This window comes from Lycium ferocissimum, unplaced genomic scaffold (genome assembly GCF_029784015.1).
Source record: "Lycium ferocissimum isolate CSIRO_LF1 unplaced genomic scaffold, AGI_CSIRO_Lferr_CH_V1 ctg10492, whole genome shotgun sequence".
NCBI lineage: Eukaryota > Viridiplantae > Streptophyta > Magnoliopsida > Solanales > Solanaceae > Lycium > Lycium ferocissimum.
Genome location: NW_026713339.1, coordinates 1 through 25,247, shown reverse-complemented (window position 1 = coordinate 25,247; position 25,247 = coordinate 1). Strand labels below are relative to the sequence as shown.

Sequence of the window (25,247 nt, the reverse complement as noted above, 5' to 3'; positions counted from 1 at the left end):
TATAAAAACAAAAGTGGCACGCAAACAAAGACCAGACAAAAATTAGAACCCGAACAAAATTGGAATACAACAAGAGAATGAAAGATTATGATTATAGAACAATTTTGACAACCCCCCCCCCCCCTCCCGCCCAACCCAAAAAAAAAAAAAAAAAAAAAAAAAAAAGGCCAAACCCATCGACAGACACCTGTGGTCGTCTAATTCTTCCACTTGAACACCTAAAGTGACCCTTGTTCCATTTAAACACTTCAGGTGGGTCATTCCTATTTCACTTAGATACTTTTTGTACCGTTATCGGAGCAAAACCAACACCAAAGGGGGGCCACCTCATTGCACATCCAACCAGTCCAAAAGCCCCAATTTTTAATGGTCAAGACTTCACAAATTTACAAATTAGTGAATTTACAATTAAAATGAATTGGCACAATTTAATTGAGTTGACACAATTTAAATGAGCTGACATAATTTAATTGGCCACTTAATCCACGTAGGAGACGACTGGTGTTGGTTTTGCTCCGATAACGGTGCAAAAAATGTCTAAGTGGAATAAAATGGCCCACCTAAAGTGTTTAAATGGAACAAGAAATTTTTCAACGAAATGAAAGTGGACGACCACGCGTGTTTGTCGATGGGTTTGGCCCAAAAAAAAAAAAAAAGAAAGAAAAGATAATAGAATAATACTCCATCGATTACAACATGCTGAGCAGCCAAAATTTATTAGAGAATGTGAGCCAAAATAAGGCAACGCTACCACAAACATAAATTCTCAACACTCATTTACTTTCAAACTCTGAGATCAGCCGAGTCAATGGAAAAAGATTTGATTCAACCGGCAGTGGCTGCAATTCTTTCATCTGTAATCGCAATTAGAGCATACAGACACAAGTCTCTCAACTTGTCTGGAGCCATTTCTGGATTCATTGTCATGTTTATTCACCTTGCCGTTAATTACAGGTCAATACTGCTACTACTACTTTATTGTGATTTCTTTCTTTGTTATGATTCTCATGTGATTTATTGAAATTACTACTTATTAAGGTTTGGAGCGATGTTGCTGGTCTTCTTTTTTACTTGTTCAAAGTTTACCAAGTTTGGAGAAGATAGAAAGAGGAAACTTGATGCTGATTTTAAAGAGGGTGGTCAACGCGATTGGTACTTCCCCTCCTCGTCTCTCTCTGCCTATCATGAAAATCAATCAGTTAGTTAAAGTACTAATACATATACTATGTTTCTCTATGACCATTTTACTCCGTTACTGAATAAGATTTTCTAAATCTCAGAATTTCATATTGTTCTATGGACACTCCTTGCTTCCACTGGAGCTATGCAAGAAGATAATTAAGTCTTGATAGGTTTATCAACACATTTGATTTTGAAAATGAAAAGCAAAACAATAAATAGTATGATATATGATTCATTTTCCTTGGGTTTTTTCAATTTCTTCTTGAATTATATGTTGATTGATGGCAAAAAGGGGCTGTTCAAATTTAATGTTATTGAAGTATGCCTAAGCTGAAAGCATGAATGAAGTATAAATTCTACATTATACAAGTCATTTTACAATGTTATTCAGTCCTAATTCTTTGGGGTAATAGATGAGAACCACTCTTAGATCCCCTGGGTGATTAAAGCCAATTTTATTGGTGTCATACTACTCTAACCTCTCCAAGCACTTCTAAACCACTTGTTTTTCTAGTCCTTGTATTTTTCATGGCATTCTTTATTTTTGTTGCCATAATTCTATTGATATAGCTAAAATTTTTATGGTTCCCTGATGTATAGAGTGATCTGGAAAGTTATCCTCTTGATTCTAGATGTACAATTGGTCAAAGTAGCCTTCATCTCTTCTTGATCTCATCATGTACTGCCAACACTGATAATCATCTATACCCGGTTTAAGTCCTTAACTCACAACATGCTAATTTATACATTTCTTTCTTTCTTTCTTTCCTTCTCGCATCTCTAGCTTCTGTTATAAGCCATCTAGGCCTTCCCCTCGAGCTTACTTATAGCCTTTTTGCCTTTCCTCTTAGCTTTCTTATACTCGTCAAAGACTTTTCCACATTTCTATTTTGTAACTTCCTATAGCACTCTCTTTTGCACTTTAATAGCTCTTTGCACCTTTTCATTCCACCACGATGATTCTTGTGGTTCGAGTTCCAAGGCCTTTAGACACACCTGACAGTTCAATCCACAGAATGTCTAAGTCCCATGCTTACTCCCTTTGTCGCTTTTCTGAAACACTAATTGGTTTTTCCCTTTTTGGTCCATCATCGAATTCTCAGTTTCTTATAGCTCGTCTCTTTTGTCGCTCTACTTCTTTGCTATGCATCGAAGACCACCATTCTATATTGGGTGGTCATGACTTCTCCTTGTATAGCCTTGCAATCTTTTATATAATAAATTAAATCGTAAGGTAAAAGAGATTTTAGAATAACCTTTCTATCCTCATTTCTAGTACCATAATCATATTCTCCATGCACTTGGTCAAAGCCGTGGCTATATCCACCCATAACAATTCCATCTCCTCGGAGAAAGATCTGTTAGTCATTTGGAATCCTTTGGACCAAGGTATTCATATCTTCCGAAAGTTTAGTTTTTTGTTTTTGCATTTAATCCTATTTCGAAGCATATGCACTTGACATTGATTGTATCCTTTCATCGTACAAGACTTAATGAGAAAATCTTATTCTAGAACTCGCTTTTACCTCTACAACTTTGTCCTTAAGTCATGGTTGTACAATGTTCACAACCTATTCCTATTTTATTTGTTCCACAATTTTCATAATTAATAACTCGTGTTGTCACTCTCTAACCTTTTCCCATGCCCATTTAATTTATGTAGATATGCAATATAAACTCTACTGTTTTTTACACTATGCACTAATTACATTGACTTTCTATCAAGAATCACATGTTCCTACGTACCCAACTATCTTGGACTGACCACTTTACCCTTTTCTGGCCATGAGGTGATGACCCTTTCCTATCTAGCACCAAACTCAGATGCAGATGGCAGGATTAACTTCTTTACCCACACTATCCTTCATGTAGGAACCTTCCCTCACATACAAGTGGTGATGCGATAGAACCCCTTGCCTATTTGTCATCATACCCCAGTGCTGAATGTAACACGTGTTTCGGAGAACACATCCCAATTTATTCTATATTGTGGGAATTAATCATAACTTGACTAATTTTACGCTGACTGTCAACCTACCGCAACCTTCCTCCTTTGTTCGAGCTTGGGACCAACAATATGAGCAAGCTCACATAGGTGAGACTTAGAAGCACCATGTTTAACTACAAAATTATTAACTGGTACCTTCATCTCATCTCATTCCTTTCAATAGCAACAAGGAAGGAGTAAGACGAGCTGAAGGTACCGGTTAATAATTTTGAAATTTCATGGTGCTTCAGCTCTGATCTCTGTTAGTCACATTCTCTGGAAGTGCTTGCAAAATCTTACAATTTCTCATTGTCATAGAAAACTCCAGCTTCGAGCACCCACGGAGTGTTAGTTCTTCTAAGGATTTTATTTCCCCAATCTTCCTTGGAAACATAATGTTACAGGAACGAATGGAATAAACGTTTTAAAAGCTCCCAGGCACTCTTCCCAATACAGTTCATCCTACTTCCTAGAACTTTAGAACATCCTTTTTTCCGTATGGTGCCAGTATTTAACCTTTTCTTTCTAACTTCAATTATCACCCACCGTGATTATGTTTAATTCACCATACCCTTTGATCCTCGACAAATACTGACAAACTTTGAATGGGGAAAGGAAAATCTATTTCAGTGCTGAATTCAAAAACTTCGGCATTACCAGATGGTTTTCCAACAAAAATACGTGGTTTGGTTGGGTAAAGAGAAGTCGAAATATGATGAGCTGATTAACACTAAGCAAAAAGAACATGGAATGGATATGTTTTGTACTCAAAGAGGCTTCGATGACCAGAAGAACTTGGTAAGGAGATGGAAGACCAAGGATCAATTGTCTGAATACTTTTGTACCAGAAAATACTTTTGTACCAGAAAGTACAATGACCACGGAAGATACATGAGTATCCTATCATTAAAGGACGATGCTAGATCGGTCATTGTAATCCCAGAATTATCCTTCAATGCGCGATGGAAAGACATAGCATTTAAATAAAAAGTTCAATTACAGGAATTATTCGAAGAACGGATAGAATCAACAAATCCTTATTTTGGCAAGGAAACAAAGAAAAAAGGGTTTTCCGTCGTGTCAAATGGAAATCACTTATAAGCAGCAAAGCCCAAGGTGGACTAGGCATCAGAAATCTGAAGAATCAAAGCAAGGTTCTTAAGATGAAATGGTTATTGAGATGATCTCAAGAAATCCAAACTCTTTGGAGCAGAGTGATCAAAGCCAATATGAGGGAGAATGACAATGGATATCAAAGGAGGTTAACACACCATATGGAATAAGTCTATCGAGATCTATATCTATTAGGACATTTTGGTCTTTCATAAAGGATCATTCCTATATTAAAGTACAAACAGGCAACAAAACCTCCTCCTGGAAAGACAATTGATTGGGATATGGATGCCTGCTGCAATTGTTTCCTGATATGTATGTTTTGACTCTACATCAACAGAGAACAATAGCTGAAATGTGGACTCCTCAAAGTTGGGATCTGGTTTTTAGGAGAATGATGAATGACTGGGAGATGCCTAGACTGACTGTGTTCTACAAACTGGAAGTATTTAAAGGACAAAAGAATGGGGTGGATTGTCTTTGGTGGCAATGAAACAACAGAGGCATATACAAGGTGAATGCAGCGAACAAGATTCTGAACCAAACTGACCTACAGATCACTAACTGGCCATGGAAGCTTATCTGGAAAGTAAAGACCCCTTATAAGGTAGGTTTTTTCACCTGGTTATTTGCATAGGACGCTGTTTTGACACATAAAAATCTTATAGAGAGGGATTTCACTATGCTCAAGATGTTATTTATGTGGGGAAGATGCTGAGATAATTAGCCATCTATTTTTACGCTGCATAACAGACCCACTACGGAAGATTTTTATTAAGAGGCATTTCTTGGACAATGCCAAGTAAGATTGTTGAAGTTCTATTTAGCTGGGATGAAGCTGGAGCTGGAACAGGGAACAGAGATAGATGGAGGATTGTCCGGACATGTATTTGGTGGACAATCTAGAAAGGAAGAAATGCCAAGTGTTTCGAGGACAGAAGTAATCCAGTGCAGAAGATCAAGCTCAATTGTTTTTTGTTGTTCTATTTTTGGTGTAAACAAATTTACACAGAAGATACTGTAGCAATCCTAGAAGTTCTGGAATCCTGTTAGGATTGTAGATCAGTTTTTTCTCTTCTTTATTTTCTATTGATCTCTTGCAAATATGGTTTTCAGTACAACCTATGTACTGTCTTTTACTAAATCTAATACATACAATACTTACCATTAATAAAAAAAAAAAAAAAAAAAAAAAAAAAAAAAAAAAACCATGGTGCTTCATCTGTCTGTGTGAGCTATATTCTAAAAGATGTAGTCTACTTGGTTATCTATGTATTTTGACGAGGACTTATATAAAAATATGTTACAGTTTTGACTAAAAATTTGCAATTGAAGTTTTCTTGAAGCAGTATGAACTTCAAATTTGGATGAATGTAGTGTCAGATTTCTGGATAGAAAATGTGGACAGTTTTTCCAATGTCAGTCTTTTGTAGAAGTTTCCTCAATTAGCTTTTCTGGATTGTGGATGAGGACAGTTATTTGAATGTGAATATTAAGTCTCTCGTAGAAGTGTTTTACATTAGCAAGTTATGTGCATTGTGATTAAAACCAATGTTCTCTACCAATTTTGTCACTTTTGTAAACTATCCAGAACAGCTCATTGTAGCCCTTATATTTGCAAAAAGAAATGATATCCTGACATCGTAAATTTACAACTTCACCTTGTCATTATGGATAGGAATAACAAGTAAGAGAAATTTTCTGGAGGCAGAACATGTGTCCAGATATGTTCGTTTTACCATTGTGACGCTTTATTTAAGATGATTGTAATTTCAGCAGAATGTATTTTGTAATTTGTGATTGGATACCAAGTAACCTTGCAGAAAGGCCACAGTAATGTGAGAGAGTTCTTAACTTTCCTCATTAGCATTTTAATTTGCGTTTACAGGATTCAAGTCCTCTTCAACAGTGGCATCGCGACCCTTTTGGTCCTGACTGCATGGAAGGTGATTGGGTCACAGGACAAATGTCTGGATTCAAAAGAGTCACGCATAATAACATCTTTAATTGGTGGTATCATTGGTCAGTATTGCTGCTGCAATGGTGACACATGGTCTTCAGAGCTTGGGATACTTAGTAATGAGGAGCCTCGACTAATTACAACCTTCAAGGTATGAATTTAAGGCTTTGACATCCGCAAAATCCTAAGTTTTTCATTTAGTCTGATCATATATAGGAGAAACCAATGTAGAATGTCTTTTATCTTCAGTGTTCATTAGGAATCAAATAAGCTGTTAAAGCTTTCCCTTTATGTTTTTCGTCCTTGCGAAATTTGATTAATTTGTTGAGAGTCAACTATGAGCTAATATCATGATAAGCTGAGTTCTTCTCTACTTAAGCCTGGAAACATGATAACTACCTTAAAATCTTCACGATAATCAAGTTATTATGCTTTATCTCGACCCTATTTGAACTATTATCAGAAGTTGCAAGATTAAGACATTATGTTTCTCATTTCTCCCTTATACTTAAAATCAGACAGTTCGAAGGGGTACAAACGGTGGAGTGACAAAAGCAGGACTCTTGGCTGCAGCAGCAGCAGGCACTGTCATTGGATTCACATTTGTAGTCCTGGGATTTTTCACTACAAAGTGCACATCTGATGTGACTGTAAAGCAGCTTTTTGTTATACCACTTTCTGCATTGGCTGGAGTATGTGGAAGTGTTATTGATTCTTTATTGGGAGCAACACTACAATTCAGTGGATTCTGTACTGTTCGGAAGAAGGTCAGCCATAATTTTCTCTTAAAAAAAAATGAAGTTGATTTGTTTATGCTAGAAATAACACAAAGTAACCAATCACCCCACCCTCTCTTCTCTGGAAAAGAAAACCAGAAAAGTAAAAGACGACTGTCAATGCATTTCCTAAAACCATAAAAGCAATCCATATAATGTTTGGTTAAGATGGTTTTCGTCCAGACCTGAGTTGCCATGGCTATAATTTTATCAGTATTTAGGAAGATCTGGAAGTTATGATAAATATTCTCTGTGCTCTGATATAAAAAGGGGGCAGCCCGGTGCACTAAACTCCCGCTATGCGCGGGGTCCGGGGAAGGGCCGGTCTCTGTGCTCTGATATCCGGTCAAACAATTCTTTTAGCAATTGAAAGGAATTTGGTAAGACTACAGGCCGTCTTTTTGGCATACCTAATCTAGAGGTCTTTATAACTTACTGAGCGAAAGAAGAGATAAAGCCAGTCTACTGTACGTTTAGGAACTCGTCATTTTTCTAAAATTTTGTGCTCACAGCTGTTCTCTTTTGTTAAGGAGATTTATTGAAAATATCCTAGTACTATTGTTAAAACAGTTTTTGTTGATTCTGCATGGTATGTGATATTTAAAGCAAAGATATACCCCCAGAAAAGAAATAGAGAAGAAGAGGATACCGAGTTCATTATGTGAAGGAGGAAATGAATAAATAAAAAGAAACAACAATTTAGAGTTTGGACGCTTGATATTCCTCTGCCCTGTAGGTTATTGATGCTTGATACTTTGTGATATCTTACCTTGCAGGTGGTTGGGAAGCCAGGACCAACTGTGAAGAGAATATCTGGTCTTTCTGTCCTTGATAATAATACAGTGAACATCGTATCGATATTGCTTACAACGGCTATAACCTCAATTGCCTTCTTATACATTTTCTGAGTGTACCCACCCGGCTCAATTTAAATTCTGTAGAATTTTGTATCCATCTTCCAACAATAATGAGGGTTTTGATCATGCAATAGATGCTGCTTAGTTTCAGAATCCCTGTCGAGATTAAGTGAGAATGAATGCTGTCATTTTGATCTCAAAATAAATAGTTGTTACTTCTTTCTCGTCCTGTTATTATTTTCACCATTCCCCCCTTTTGTTTAGAGACGTGACAAAGGTATGTGGTGCTATCCGTTAGAAGCAATGGCTACATGCATCAGAGGCAGGAAAAACAATCATTACCCTGGAGTTCACAATAGATAGCACTGTACAGAAGAACACCAATAAACGTTTGAAAGTTTATACATTTGAAGAGCGAAGACTGAATCAAGTTTTGACATGGCTGCTTAAAGTCACTTGAAATTGATCTCGTCTTTAAACAGTGTTTAATATTGCCCCTTTAAGCATTGTCTTGCTTGCCCCCCAAAACGCATAATCTGTGATGGGGTTACTGAGAATATGCATCTTGATAGGACAACACGTGTATACGTTATTGTCAGACCTGGCAAGTCATTATTTTAGATTTCGTTACCGCACTGTTTTGTTATATTTGCGCTCTTCGAATTCTCTGTTGACTCTTTTGAGTTGGGATGTTCTACGTAAGATCTTTGTTTACTGTTTTCTCATGATCTGCCTTTTTTAGTTGAGTTATTTGTTCTTTTTACTCTTTTTGTTGTCATGTTTTCGTCTACCAATATGTTCGTGTTGTACGAATGAGGCGTTGAGCTTGGCCATTGGTTATGAGTTTCTGATAGATATGATCTTGAAGTTTTTAGATATTTGCTTTAGATTTCTTCAATCTCTGTTTATGATTTTCAACTTCATGCTCGAATATATAGATTTTGCTTGATAAATTGAGGAAACAAAGTGTCTTTTACAGCAAATTGATAATTACCTGCTAATTCTCGGTTTATTTCCTTTTTCTTTTTACTCCTTTTAATTTAACAGGAAATTTATTTTAATCTCTTTATTATCTGTGGGCTCTAGAGAAAAATGAAATGTGGGTACTCTTACTGGGTACTCTACAAGTGTTGAATTAACAAAAGGTGACAAGCTTGACTAGCTGTGGCCAGAGGCGGACTCAGGATTTGAAGACCACGGGGGCACCACCAAAGGAACGTTAGTCGAAGCGTTGTCACGTAACATCGCCGAAATTTTTTTGACACCCATAGATCCGATGCACTAACGTATAAATAAATTTAAGTGCTACAATAGGTTAAAACTTGTTCTGAGGATTGGTGGTTTGGGCACCCTTTTTCATGCGATGGGTTGCCTGTTCGAAACTCGCCGCCAACGCCTTTTTTTATGCATTTTTTTCAATTATCAATTAAAAACGAAAATGCAAAAATCAGTATCTTTGCAGCGCAGAAGCCTAAGGGCACGCTGACCAAATGACCCAACCCGGTGGATATGTTTGGGGGGGTCCTTTTATATATATATATATTGTTTTGCCCTTCGTTTTCGCCGTCGAAGAACTAATGATTTCCTAGTCGGGTATGCCTTAAGAATGGAAACTCGTGCCCGAGTTTGGGGATATAAAGTGTCTCACCCCTCGTATAAATGTATCAGTAGGTAATTTTGGTAAATTATGGAATTAGAAGTTTAACGGATAAAATCGACGAAATCTGAACCGAATGGGGAAACCTGCAGACACCAGACAGCATCGACGGGCTGTTGACATGTCGACGGACAGTCAAAACGCCTCGTCAATAGGTTTCTGCAAACTGAAATCTGCAGGCGCAATTCGATGGGCAAGTCGACGGACCGTCGACACGTCGACGGGACCGTCGACCCGGCCGTCGAACCACCTCTCTGGAATTTTCTGGTTCCAGCTATAAATAGACGACCCTTGTTCATAATTTTCAGATTTCACTTCTCTCCAAGTCCTGAAAAAACTCTAGAATACTCTCCATATCATATTATCACAAATCCAAGAGGAATTAAGGAGTAAGCACCAAGAAATTAGTAGAATCAAGTGCAAGGATGTTCACTAGGGCTTGTGGAAACCAAGAATCTGTTTGGTATTGAAGTAGGGTTTCTCTCAAGTGGAGTATTTTCATCCAATCCCATTCCTATGTGATCAAAGGTGAGTGTCACATTTTATTCATGTTATTTAGAATATTGAGTAGTTGAAAGACTTGGATTATGGGAGGAAGTAGAGTATGAAGTTCAAATATGAAAGTAATGGCATTCTTGAATAACAACTTGACTTGAATCATAGTTCTTGACATACCATGAGTGTAATCTTGTTGTGAATGATGTAAGTGACATTAAAGAAGTATTATATGAAAATGGATATGGTGCTATGTCATAGTCATGATTGTGAGTGACATTGGAAGGGCATATTAAGAATTGAATAATGCTAAACATGAAGAAGTTTATCAATTATGATGTCTTGGGTGTTGTTAATGACGTTTGGGAGTTGTTTATTATATGGAGAAAGTTGTTGAAATAAAGGAAGTGCTGCCCAATTTTCGTTAGCCCTTAGATGTTTTAGTGAGGCCTAAGTATGTCTCCGGTTATCTAATCTTAGTAAGAATTCTCTTGAATGTAGACTCGTGAGCTTGGAAGAAGAGCGTTTAATCGCTAAAGCTAAAGAGACATAAAGGTATGTAAGGCTAGCCCCCTTTCTTTCAAAGGCATGACTCCTACATTACAACTTTCTATAGATTTCCATGACTTTCTTATATCCTAATTGTTGAAAGCTAAAGATTTCTCAAGAGGTTTTTGTGAGAAAGAGATAAGATGTGTTTTATGATAATGATTGTGATGATGGTGATTTTATCCCTAAAGACTCCGAAGCTTATGAGATGATGTTGTTATGAGCTTGATAATCTTATTTTATGATCTTCTTGACTTTACTTTTGTTGTTGATCTCACCTTATAATAATTGTTCCTTCAAGGTGAGGTATAGTGATGACGATTGTTCCATAATATAAATCAGAGGTTACCGACCTTACGTCACTCCGACAAAGTTGCAGCTTTCCCTTGGGCTCTCATGTATGTTATTTATAGTATATGATGTATATGGATATATGAATATGTATACATGGGATATGGGGGAGAAGGGAAGGCGCTATAGCCGCATGACCACTTGATCATTTGGTATCTGATCATATTATATGATGTATATGGATATGTGAGTATGTATACAGGGGATATGGGGAAAAAGGGCCAGAGCGCTATAGGCGCATAACCACCTGATCAGCTGGTATCTGATAATACCATCCCGGACGTGGGATTTGTGGACAAATGGATCGTACCGTTCGTTCCGCGGCTATATATATGTGCGTATATATATATGTCTGCATATATTTATATATATATATTGATGTATGATGATTTATATGTAAGTATGTGTACGAAAGATGCTAAAGAAAATTAATTTGCACGATTCACGAAGAGGCCATCGAGTACATGAGTTTTTCCTTTATCATGTATTCCCCCACATTTTTCTCATTCTGTTGTTATACATGCCTTACATACTCAGTACATTGCTCGTACTGACGTCCTTTCTTTATGGACGCTGCGTTCATGCCCGCGCAGTAGACGAGAGAGACGGTCGGATACATAAGAGCTTTGTCGGCGGCTATACGGGGAGCACTCCTACTCCGGAGTTGCCGTCTATTGGTATATTCTTTTGAGTACATATTTGGGGCATGGCGGGGTCCTGTCCCGTCCTTTTGATTACAGTATGGGTAGTAGGTGTTATGTGGTCTTATCAGTGTATATTCTGTACATCATTTTTGTAGCCTTGTGGGCTTGTGTGTATATAAGTATATACGTTTGGGAAGACATTTTATGTTCGGTTCATAGTAAGTACTACCTTGTAGATTATGATTGTACAGATTGAGCAGGATAGTTAGCATGACAAGGGGGTGCTTGGTAGTAAGCTCCGGGTACCCGTCATAGCCCTGTAGTTGGGTCGTCACATATATAGAGCTTTTTCCGAAGTTAATGGGGGCACATTCTGTTACAACTCGTATATTTCCGCGTCGATTGCGTCGTAAGCAAACTAACGTAAGTACAGAGAGGCTATGATACCCCTACAAGGTTAAGGAAGAGTTTTAATAAGTGTTAAACAAGTATTTAAAGTTCTGAGATCAAGCGAATCGAAGAAATTAAGTTTGTCGAAACTTTGGAAAAAAATTGGCAGAATTCTGGACAGGATATTTGGTCCAACTTGAGGGACGTATATCTCCTAGAATATGAGGATTATGGAATGCATAACCAATGAAAATTGAAGTTCACGAAGTTATCTTTCCAATGCAATTTACAGATCGCAAATCTGAGAAATACAATGAAAGTTACGGTGTCACGACCCAATCGGAGGGCCATGACTGGCACCCGGAGCTAACCCACCGGGCACCTCTCATCGTACATTCACATTCATATCTAGGTGAGCCACATGGCCTGTTAACAATTCTGTGCCTCAATAATGCCATTTTAAACGGCTAAAACACTTTTTATATCAACATCAACAACTACCCCCATATACATACACACAAGCCGACGAGGCTAACAAAATAATATACCTAAAATATGAGCCGACAAGGCAAAAGACAACTACTATACATGACTGTCTACGAGCCTCTAAGAAGAGTATGAAGCATCATTATAAGGACGGGATAGGGCCCCGCCATGCCCATATGTATATACACAAGGAATATTACTAACAGCTGCAACTCCGAATCAAATGGAGCTCCTCTATGCAGTCTCTGAACAGGCAGTCTATAGTTCAAGTCTATCTCCCTGTCCACCTGCGGGCATGATGCAGCGTCCACAAACAAAATGATGTCAGTACGGATAATGTACTGAGTATGTAAAGCATGATCAATAACATAATAGAAGCATGAACGATAACATAAGAAAGAGGAGTCATGGGAACCTTCCATTACATACACTTATACATATAGTAGTATCATACCCGACCATAGAGGTTCGGTGTCTTACGTACCCAACCATGACAAGGTTCGGTGTTATACATACTTGGCCTTACCAAGGCTCAGTGTTATCCGTACCCAATTGCAGTGGTGCGCGCGATAGATATCGTACCCGGCCATATAAGCTCGGTGTTCTTAATAGTCATACTTATATATATATATATATATATACATAGGAGTACATAAGTATCATCAACATCCTCATCATCATCGTCATTTTCATTGTACCTTTCCTTAGAAGATCAACTATCATAGGATGGGACTGATGTTCGGCCAAAAATGCATATATTTAGCCATTGTTGCCTCACATTTTAATACTTTTAATGGTATTTTGAGTATAAACTATATTGCTTTGTGCTTAATATTATATTTTTATGTGTAGAAATAAAGCGGTGTGAAGATGAAGAGATTTGGAGCAAAATTGAATAAAACGCGGAAGAAAAATTAACAAAAGAAAAAAAGGAGAAAGAGACAAGAGAAAAAGAAAAGACATAATAATTGGCTCATCATTACTCCAATGATTGGAGCAATGATGAGACCAAAGTGGAAAAGGAAAGAAAGAGTAAAGAATTGTAAAGGGAGAAAACGTACCTGAAGGCACTAACCAGCAACTTGCGTGCGCACGAAATTCGGGTCTCTGAATCCTATTCTGTAGTTTGTTATATTTTATCCCTGTCCGACTTGGATTGGGTTATTTTATCTGGATTTTTTTTTTACACCTATAAATATTTCATAAGCCACAATTCTTAAACATCTTTGGCATAAAACACAAGTTTGGAGACTAGGGTTCCTACGTATATTTTCTGTCTTTTATTCAAACCTTGTTTATGGGAATTTCTTGGTGACAATTGAGACTGAAACTCTTGTTGTGCTTATTTATTGATCGACATTATTTTTAATCAAGTAAGTTATTGTTATTTTAATTATTCTTGTTCTTCAATGTTTCTCAAGGGAGTAGCTAACCCTAGAACTCGCCCATTTACTTTGTTTGAAACTCGGAAGAGGAAGAACGGGGTTGGGATAGAATAATTAACATGAATTTGGGGCGTTAACTCTCATCTAATGGAAATTGTCCTAGGAATAGGTGATACCAGTTGTAGCCATAGTCGGGTGTTCTTAATGCTCCTAATTGCTTTAGAGATATTCAATTAGATAGTCTAGTTAATCTTCGGGAGAACTTAATTTAGAGTCATTATCCGAGGCTAATTAACATAATATTACCATTATCTGTAATTCGTGAAATATATTGGATCGTTACTTGAGAAGTAGTTTCCTTTATTCCATCCTTGTGGCCATTGATCAATTTACTTGATTTCTAGATTAGATTTTATATTTTCGTATTTTATCAAAACCATATTTAAAAACCACCATTGATGTGTTCGGTCTAGCTGTTGTTGGTGATAATTCTTAATTTGCTTAAACGTCTACATATTGTTCTCTGTGAGATTCGACCCCAACCTTGTTGGGTTACTGTATTTGACAACGTCCGCGTTATGCCATTAACAGGTGTAATTTTAGCGTAGATACGTTCAAATTACACCTATTAATGGCATAACGCGGATGTTGTCAAATATAGTAACCCAACGAGGTTGGGGTCGAATCCCACAGAGAATATGGTGTGAAAAGTTTACTAAACAAGTATTATACTAATCTTGCGGTCCTGGTGTATTCCAGAAAAGGGTTTTATAGTTGATTTGGTTTGTGGACTAATTTAAAGTGACTGGAAATTTAAAGTTGTAAATATATGGGTAAAAAGAACCAAGGTTGTGTCCCCGTCAGATAAAGTGTATGATCATGGGTATCGATCTTGATATACTTCTAATGGACTGTTTGTATGGATGCACTTAACCTCTATGTGAATCTGAACTATTTCCCAATAAGAAAAGATTATTTCTTTCTATGCTTTTCAAAGATAAGAAAGTATGCATGAAGAACGGTTAATTATGCTAAGTAAATTCCTCTTATTCCTAAGTGAATTTATTAAACAAGGTTTAAAGCCCTGAGTTTTTGTTATTTGTTCTTACCTAACCCTAGCTATTTTCCCAAATAAACTAAAGTTTATGGCGTTAGCTAATGTTTGCAACCACTAATTATATGATGAAAACGAAGAACAAATAAACCCTAACAATCCATTATGCGTATATCTTTCACGATTCCCAATCACAACACACCCATCCTTGGGTTCACAACCTTAGTAAAGGTGTTTAGCTACTCATGGCAACAAGAAAACAATAAAAAGATGAAGTTTGCATAATTGAATTGGTATTAAAACTTACGAATAAAACTGGAAATTAAACGATTGTAATAGTCTTGAACCTTTTGAAAGCTACTAAGAACAAATTGTCTCAACACCAATCTCAAAATTTTAGAATTCAAAGTATGAAAAGTGATAAAAAAAAAAATATTCAAAACCCTATTGGCTATTTATAAGAGTCAAATCCTTCTTCAATCTGGACAAAATCACGTCACCCGCGCGGAAAGAGTACGGGACGTATATTGAAGCACGTCCCGTCTTCGTAAAACACGGCCTCTGAATAACTTCCAAGTGCGGAAGAAGTACGGGCTAATGTACGTCCCGTCTTTTGGAGTACGGGACGTCCTCTCAGGCCGTTCTTTCCCTCAATGTTGTATCGCGTCTCTGTTACTTCCAGCCAAAGGACGGGCAACAAGTACGGCCCGTCCTTATAAGTACATGACGTACTTTCCAATGCGTACTTTCCTCAAATCTTACAGAGACTTCAGTGGCTTTCCTTCAAAGTGCGGGGAACAGGTACAGGGCATACTTTGATGTACGTCCCGTCCTTCTTCGCGTTTTTCTCCAATTTGCTTTATTCTCCATCTTTGGACTCCTACAACGCCAAATACCTAAAACACAACAAAAACACATCAAATTGACCAAGACTTGCTCAAAAACAAGTAAAACTTATAGCCAAAAGCATCGAATGTGCCATAAATCCCCGGCATATCAACACCCCCAACTTAAAGTCTTTGCTTGTCCTCAAGCAATTCATACAACATAATGAATCAATCTAACACCTAGATATCACAAAGTAATAATGTCTACCTTGGTTTTGACTCTGAACTACCGGCATGCACGTTTCCCTTCCGAGGACCACCCCATTTTTCTATTTTCAAACATTATGCATAATTCAAGAATGCTACGAATAACAATGATGCTTCAATGCATGACATTACATTATCGAACATATCATGATGCACACAAATGCTACTTTAGGTGGTCACTTTATTTTGCTCCATTCTCATCCTTATGCCCTCACATAGACCAAAGAATGTCCCAACACACATAAATACACCAAGAATGGGACGAAGACGAAAGAGAAGAGAAGGACACTCACACTCACAAAGAAATTCATATCTACACATGCAAATACCATAGGCTTGCCCTTATTTTCTATGTTTTCATCCTAGGCTCGTTCGATTGTGATCACATTAGGACTTGTTTTGGCTTGTAATGTAGGCTTAGGGACGGGTAGGATACTTTTTGGATATTAGTGACTCACCCTCCTTGAACACTACAACATCTCTTCACCTTAATTCACCTCTTTTCTTTCCAACCCCTTCATTTTCTTTCAAGTTTTCGACTTCGATGTGATTTTATTCCTAACCAACTTACAACTCTTTTTGTGTTACAATTTTCTCTTTTTTTTTTTTTTATATATATATTTTTATATATGCAACTACCACATCGATTCTCCACTAGCAACCTCCACCACCCCCAACTTATGATTTTAACATCTACTCCACATTTAATTCACCCTCAACTTAGGCATTTTTCCTCATCTCTCTAGTAGTATCAAGGAGGGAACGGGTACGAAGATGGATTAATTGCACAAAGGGTAAGGTTTCATAATTTGCTAGCCAAGAAAAAGGTCAAAAAGGCTCAAAAAGGGGAACTAGGGAAATTTTAATTTTTGATAAGGCTTATTTAGGCAAAGTGACTATTTACACAAAGAAAGCCTAAGATCATCTCACAACCAACTATCCTTCGGATTTAAACACGACCAACCAGGCAAGTTCTAGATTATACATGCATAAATAGAACAAAACTAATAACAAGCTCACACATTGGCATCAGGACAATTATTTACACTTGTAACCTCCTAAGTAGTCATTTATCACACACAATACCCCAATAATAGTAATAATGTCATACAAAGATTCAAATCATGTCAATCGATAGCTCTTTCTGAGTATGCATTTTTTTCAGATTTTTTTTCTCATGTTCGAGGGGTCCAAATTTTTCACCAAACCACAACATCATGCCAAAAGTTATAGAACAACACCAAGTAAGTCAAGACTACTCTATTCAACCTAAGAAAAAAAAAAACTAAACATGCCAGTTTCAAGAAAACGACACCCCTCGGGAAAAGAATTCTGGCAAAGAAAAGCCGAGGAGGTTCCTAAACAAATATCTACACTATAACAACGCCAGAAATCCCCACCCCCAACTGAAAATCATGCAATGTCCCTAATGCATCAACTGTAACTACTCTAAGGGTAAGGAATACTTGGCAGCACTAGGTGCTATACTTAGTCGGAGGCACTGGTCCCCCTGATGTCTGGACTGGGGCTAATTCTGACACATCCCTAGTAGTTTGACTAGAGGATGCGCCAGTAATACCGCTCGTCGGTGCTGGAGGTCGATTGTCAAACATCGATCTCTCCTTGGCAATCTGAATATGCTTCTCCTTCTCCTCCGCTGTCTGGGCCAGCATCTCTAATTCGTTCGCCCAAGGAACTGCATCTTCCGCTACATGTTTCCCTCTATCCGCAGGTGGTGCAGTATACTCTTCGGGCATCAAATTCACAACATTTATTAATGACGAGAGATCCACCTTGCTCGGCTGAGGAGGCTCCTCAATCAAACTCTGGTCAGGCTTCTGTAAGGACAGCATATCAGCCTTTAGCTGGTCTAGCTCAGCTCTCATACCCATCACATCACCACCTGGACCTGCACGCTCCAAACCAACCAACCGTGCCTCAAACCTGTCAAGTCTACTTTGATATAACTCTGGCACAGTTGGCCGGCGGGCTGTCCACCGGTGCTAAGGCAATGTCTATCTGCTTCTTCACATACTTCTCCATCTGCCTAGCTAAAATCCTCGACTGCTCATCAGCTTGTGCAGCCTGAATTACCACTCATCGAAAATTCTCCTTGTTGAATGCGAATGGATCTTGGGGAGACTGATCGGTGGTTGAAGGACTAGTATGGGCTCTTTGTCCTTCCGACGGATGCAAGGGCACTGTGCTAGTGACCTGATGCTGTGTCACTGCTGTGGGAGGCGCCTCCGTGGCAGGTGCCTCGGTGGTATCTGCTCCTGTAACCCCAAAATCTGCCTGAGTGTCATCCCCAACTTGCCCCTCGGGTACTGCTGCCGCTGGACCCTCAAGTAATAATCTTGCTTTCTTCTCTTTGTTCTCCTTCTCTTTCGATTTGTGGATGTCATACATGTGACTGGCTTTTACACAATGGTCTATCAGAGGTAGTGGTTCCACATTCTCCTGTCGACATAAAGCAGTAATAAGGCATGGGTATATCAATGAAGTGGCGTCATGCTGTGCCCTATCCCGAATCTCCCGCGCAATCATCAGCCCTATGTTAAGTGGGTAGCGGGCCATGAGGGCAGCCACTGCCACAGCTCGGTCGAGGGGGAGGAAATTGTCGCTTGCTGTAGGAATTATACGATACCGTACTACACTCCACCAAAAATTTGCCTCTAGCGACAGTGTGTTCTTGAATATCTTCGACTTTGTACTCAACCACCGTGGGTTATGTTACACCCCGTAGTTTCGTACGTGAAAATTTATAAGTGTTGGACATTCTAAGTATGGATACTGGAGTTCCCTTCAAGGATATATGCTATTATACGAACTAATTCTATGGTCATGATGGTTTACGTCCATATAATAAGCTATGGGAAACTCCGGGACCAAGCAAATCGAAAAAAATAAATTTGTCGAAAATTTGGAAAAAGTTGACAGAATTTTGGACAGAATTTTGGGTAAATTTTGGAGGGGTATATCTCCTAGTATATTAAGAGTTTTAAGGTGCTTCAAAAGCCTAAAATGAAGTTCGTCGAGTCTAGTTTCCGACGCAATAAACCGCTCATTGATACAATATCGGGGTAGAGAATTATGGACGTTAAAAGTTCAGCTGACCGAGCAGAAACGCGTGCTACAGTAACCGACCTGCTGCATTATTGCTACAGTGATGCTACAGTCCGAACCACACCTATAAATACCCCTCTAACCCATTAATTTTCATGATATCTCACCATTTTCTCATCCTCCACTCTTCTAGAGAACTCTTGAGAGTTCTACAACTTTCCATAACCCTCCATAACTTTCTATAATTTTCCCTAATCTTCCATAATACTCCATAATCTTCGATAACCTTTCCAAATCATCAAGAGAGAATATTAACATCAAAACCTCAAGGAGAATTTATGGAAGATAATTATTCTTGTTTCATCTTAAGGTGGTGTTGAACTTGATCTTGGAAAGGGTGAATAAAGTGAAGTTCTTCTACTATAAGGTATGTTCTTGCTATTATTTATATGATTAAGATGATATAAAGGTTTAGCAATTCTTGTAAAGGAAAGAATCATAGGAGAAAAATCATAAAGAGTTGAATATAATTCTTTGATTATGTTATTATGGATGTTGTTATGGTTGGTTTTAATATTGGAGAAACATCGTGTGGGATATTTTATGGAATATATTGGTATTGATATGGTTGTTGATATTGTTGGTATTGTTTGGGAGTTGTTTTGGTATTTGGAGGAGGTAAAGAATATAGGGGGGATGCTACCGAAATTTCGACAGATTATAGAAAGATTTATTTGAAGGACTAAGACAAGCGTATAAAGGTGAGTCTAACAATAGTATAAATTTTTTTGAATATAGATTTATGAGCCTAGGAGGACAAGCGTTGAGTAGTTAAAGTTAAGGCGACCAAAAAGATATGTTAAGGCTAAACCCTTTCTTTCTAAAGGCATGATTCTTTTGTTATAAACCTTTGTGCCATATCTATAATATCCTTGCTTCCACAAATGCTAGAAGTCTATGAATCTTATGGTCCTTACGATATTATTGAGCTTATTCATGATCTTGAGACTATTCTTTGAGATTGATCTCACCTCATAATACTTGTTCTTTCGAGGTGAGATATAGCGATGGCGATACTATTTCTAATGCTATCTAAGTTCATGGTTCTCGATACTCTCATGACACCATCGATTTCGTCTTACGATGGTGGATCCTTCAAGGAATGATATAGTGATAATGATAATGCTAATGATGATGTTGACTTCATTTATATATTTTTATGTATATGTATGTATGTATGCATTGCATCCCACTAATCAGTTGGGGATAACATCGAGCCCCGCAAGAGCCGAGTACGGATAACATCGAGTCCCTCAAGGGCCGAGTACGGATAACATCGAGTCCCGCAAGGGCCGAGTACGGATAAGACAGATGTATGTATAGTAAGTGTATGTGAATGCATATGTATGTATGGGTGGGTATGAAATGTTTTTCCTGTAGACGAGTAGTTTACATGACAGAGATCTTAAGAAGAGTACGAGGTCTAATTACTTATTTTATCTTATGTTATCTTTATTCTGATACCATACTACTATTCGTACCTTACACATACTCGTACATTGCTGGTGCGATCCCTTCTTGTGACGCTGCGTTCGTACTGCGGGTGTAGATAGACGAGACGAGGATCTCTCATCGTAGGCTGCCTTCGCAATGTACCGATTTTTGATTGGTGAGCTCCCACTTTTCGGAGCATTCTTGAGTCGAGTTGCATATGTTTTTTGTGACAAGAGGGTATGTCGGGGGCCACTGTCCGACTTATATACTTTAGTCATGTTCATAGAGGCTTTGCGGACGGTTCCGTGTACTGACTTAGTCATAGTGTGACGTAGTAATGTCGACATCATGGGTCTATTGTACATTTGCTTATATTATGTTCATATTTAGCCTCTTGATCTTATTGTTTCCATTTGAGACACGAAGGATGTAAGTTATAAGTTGGTTCGCTCAGTTCCTGTAAGGTGCCGGGTGCCAATCACGCCTCACCAAGGGTTGGGTGTGACAAAGTAGTATTAGAGCGGTTCTCTCCTAGGGTTGTCTGCAAGCCGTGTCTAACAGAGTCTTGTTTATGGTGTGCAGTGCACCACACTTATAAACAGGAGGCTGCAAGACATTTAGGAAAGATTGACCCTTCTTTCTCATCTTAGATCGTGCCATAGAGCTAAATCATAGGATATGATGTCCCTGATTCTAACCCCAAATGTTTTGATCAAAGGATATTGCGTTTGGTCGAAATAAGTTGGTGACAATGAACCCTCGTGGAACAAGTAAAATAATGGCTTCCCTTAAAAAAGGGGGGAGGAATTGTCACACCCCACCCTTGGTAAGGCGTGATTGGCACCCGGCACCTTGCGGAACCGAGCGAACCCACGTACAACTCACATCCTCTATGTCTCAAATGGCAATAATAAGATCAACAGGCTAAATATGAACATAATATCATGCATAAGTAAATTTACAATAGACCCATGATGCCGACATTACTTCGTCACACTATGACTAATTTGTACACGTGAAGCGTACGCAAAGCCTCTATGAACATGACTAAGGTATACGGTAGGGATGAGCCTCCGACGTAGCCTTAACACAATTCATATATATATATATATATATATATATATATAGAATCTGACTCGGCAATGCTCCAGGAAAAAGTGGAGCCACCACTCGAGACCAATACCTGAAGGCAGCCTACGATGAAAGATCCTCGTCTCATCTATCTACACCTGCGGGCATGAACGCAACGTCCACAAGAAGGGATGTCAGTACGAGCAATGTACTGAGTATGTAAGGCATGAATAGTAACATAGTAAGAGATACCGAACATGGAAAATAATATAACGAACGTATGAAGATAAAGTAATATAAAAGAGATCAATCTATGCCTCTGAATGCCCTTTTAAGGCGAATGTCGTGCATGTTTAGCTTTAAAAAAAACCTTTTCCATACATATCCATATATAATATCTCGTCGTCATAAGGCGCGGTAATACATATATATATACACATAGCGTCTTGCATGGTATTATCTTGCCGCCATGTAGGCTCGGTGTCATCTTACCCGGCCTTTTCGGGACTCGGTGTCATCTTACCCGGCCCTTTTGGGACTCGATGTCATCTTACCCGGCCCTTTCGGGACTCGGTGTTATCCCCAACTGATCAGTGGGAATGCAATCCATACATACATACATATATAAACATAAAAAACAAAAACATAAATGAAATCAACATCATAATTAGCATTATCATTATCACTATATCCTTCCTTGAAGGATCAACCATCGTAAGGTGAAGTCGATGATGTCATGGGAGTCTCGAGAATCATGAACTTAGATAGCATTGAAAATAGAACCGTCATCGGTATATCTCACCTCGAAAGAACAAGTATTATGAGGTGAGATCAATCACAAAGAATAGTCTCAAGATCATGAATAAGCTCAATAATATCGTAAGGATGCGTAGATTCGAGACTTCAGCATTTATGGAAGCAAGGATATTGTGGATATGGCACAAAGGTTTATAACAAAAGAATCATGCCTTTAGAAAGAAAGGGTTTAGCCTTAACATACATTCACCCTCCAATTATCTACACTTATTCGTCCGAGCTTCTCGCAAGTCTACATTTAAGAGGATTCACACACAATCGTTAGACTCATCGTTATATGCTCGTCTTAGTCCTTCAAATAAATCCATTTATAATGCTACGAAATTGGCAAAACCTCCCCCGTTTATATGCCTAGCCCGAAATCACAATACCAACAAAACAACAACTACAACAAGACAACATCAACAACATCATCATCAATACCAAAATATTCCATAAAACATCCCACACGATGTTTGTCCAATTTCTCAACCAACAACTTTATTATACAACCATTTCATCACTCTACCTTCGTAAATAAACCAAAAGTAATATTAATAAGGAGAGATTCATACCTTATTTTTGTTAATACAGCGATATCTTCACTATCCACCTTGAATCCGCCGCAAAACCATACTAGAATCAAATCTATGCGTTTATCTGAGCTTCGATTAATACTCCATCACTTGAAAATTGCTTACTTTTTGATTCCCTCACTCCCTCTTCAAATTTTCTAGAATTTTCTGGGCAAATCTGGTGAAAAAAGAGGGTTCTTACCCTTTTTATAAGGGTCAAATTTGGGTCAGGTTCACTGTAGCATTTTACTCTAGTCCATGCCTTACATACTCAGTACATTGCTCTTATTGACGTCCCTTCTTGTGGACGCTGCGTTCATACCCGCAGGTGTAGATAGACGAGACGAGGATCTCTCATCGTAGGCTACCTTCAGTTACCAGTTTTGATTGGTGAGCTCCACTTCTTCCTGGAGCATTGCCGAGTCTGAGTTGCATATGTTTTTTTTTGTCACACCCTAATTTCCGATAGGGCATGATGGGCACTCGACCCTTACTTAGGGCCGAGGAAACCCGCTGACTCTGGTCATACTCATAATCATATCATCGGGCCCGCAAAACATGACACAAGTACATAATGAATTTTTTTTTTTCCGAAAACAAACATGCCTTTCATCTTTGTCAAATCAAATAAAACTAGCATCGTATGAAATCAGAAACATATGAGGTTCGTAACATAATGCATAATAATACATCGGCTTACATAGCGCTACAAACCCGACATATCATACACACGACAATGTCTCGCAAAGTTCTACCATAACTTCGTATACCATACAAAAAGCACTCGACTCAAGAAACACTGTGAGGAAACGGAGCTCGCTAATCCGGTGAACATCTTCTCGCTAACATCACCTACTCATCGCAGGTACCTGCGTACGAAACCCGGCCCCCGAAGAAAGCGGGTCGGTCATTGAAATATGTACCGAGTACGCAAAGCATGAAATACGAAAAATGAGGTCATAATCGAAATAGGGGTACAAAAAGTGAGCATAACAACCCGAAAACCAAAGTGCTTGCATCTGAAGTACAAATCATACATAAGCGGTACAGAAGACAAATATAACCATCAGAATGCCAAAATGCTTAGCTTTCTTTTGAAAAAAAACATTTCTGTCTCATATATGCGGAAAATAGAACATATCATATGAGCTGACTTTACCGATGTGGGATTTGCCTAAACCAATGTGGGATTCGCCTAAACCAATATAGGATTTGCCTAAACCAGTGTGGGATTTGCCTAAACCAATGTGGGATTTGCCTAAACCAATGTGGAATTTTGCCTCACCATTGGGTTTGCCCCACCATTGGGTTTGCCCCACCACTGGGTTTGCCCCACCATTGGGTTTGCCCCACCACCGCTCCGATACCAACCGATCATGTGTTCGAATACATATATATAACATATAACGTGTCCCGGCCCTCCGATGAGGGACTCCTAAACGTAATCATCATATCATCATCTTAACATATTATCATATCACATCAAACTTCGTATCCCATCATACTTCAGAATATAGCAGAGTGCGCACGATAACATACCGGCCCGGGACTCGGCGAAAGAGATAATAACAGAATGCACAAGCAGAATCGTGGGAAATTATATGCAATGCAAAACACTTACAAAGACCCAATAGGATAATCAAAACGAATTGTTAGTTCAAAACTGAAACAATAGCCAAATCAGGTTTTCTTCCGAATATCACTCGGGAACATATCAAACCGAACTTCAGAAATCATAGTCACGTATCAAAATCACATGCATAAAAATCCTCATTTCAGACTCAACAGATAAATACGTAATCATACTCGGGGGTCGGAAAGATAGTCATATCAAGTTCTTTCAAAAAGTCGTTAGCACTATACAAAAGAAAGTCGCGGGACCCACGAACGAGCATCAACCCCACCCGGGCCCGCCTATGAAAATTAAAGTCATCATACCTTAGAGAATCATTTACGAGCATATCAAAGCAATCCGGTTCTGTCTATGAAAGTTACGGACGTTCGTAGTTACGTTAATCTTTTACAACAAAAAATCTCTTTATGCAGCTTTTGAAATCCAATCATACGGAAGACATAAGGATCATAATCCGACCATAGTAAGATGCGAACATCAAGAAATGAATAAGACTCATATGTATGCTCGGATCACAGGAATGGAATTGTCATGACCCAACCCCGTGGGCCGTGACTAGTGCCCTATCTGGGCACCCAAACGCACCTATCAAACAGAGTAACACACGGATGGCTTATATATACAAATATCAAA

General features: G+C 38.5%; 1 protein-coding gene across 1 annotated transcript; it reads left to right on the top strand.

The window, feature by feature from the left end:
- Positions 1 to 670: 670 nt before the first annotated feature.
- On the top strand, positions 671 to 8,099 carry LOC132041492 (protein PGR). Its single transcript, XM_059432201.1, has 5 exons — positions 671 to 954; positions 1,039 to 1,152; positions 6,171 to 6,393; positions 6,761 to 7,009; positions 7,795 to 8,099. Exons 1-5 carry the CDS (start codon positions 809 to 811, stop codon positions 7,924 to 7,926), a joined length of 864 nt encoding a protein of 287 aa, XP_059288184.1. The 5' UTR covers positions 671 to 808; the 3' UTR covers positions 7,927 to 8,099.
- Positions 8,100 to 25,247: the final 17,148 nt, after the last annotated feature.

Excerpts from the sequence above, each read along its gene's own strand:
- LOC132041492 (XM_059432201.1), top strand. The coding sequence starts at position 809 with ATGGAAAAAGATTTGATTCAACCGGCAGTGGCTGCAATTCTTTCATCT. Across the intron at positions 1,153-6,170 it reads GAGGGTGGTCAACGCGATTG|GATTCAAGTCCTCTTCAACA; the intron begins GTACTTCCCCTC and ends TTGCGTTTACAG. Across the intron at positions 6,394-6,760 it reads GACTAATTACAACCTTCAAG|ACAGTTCGAAGGGGTACAAA; the intron begins GTATGAATTTAA and ends ACTTAAAATCAG.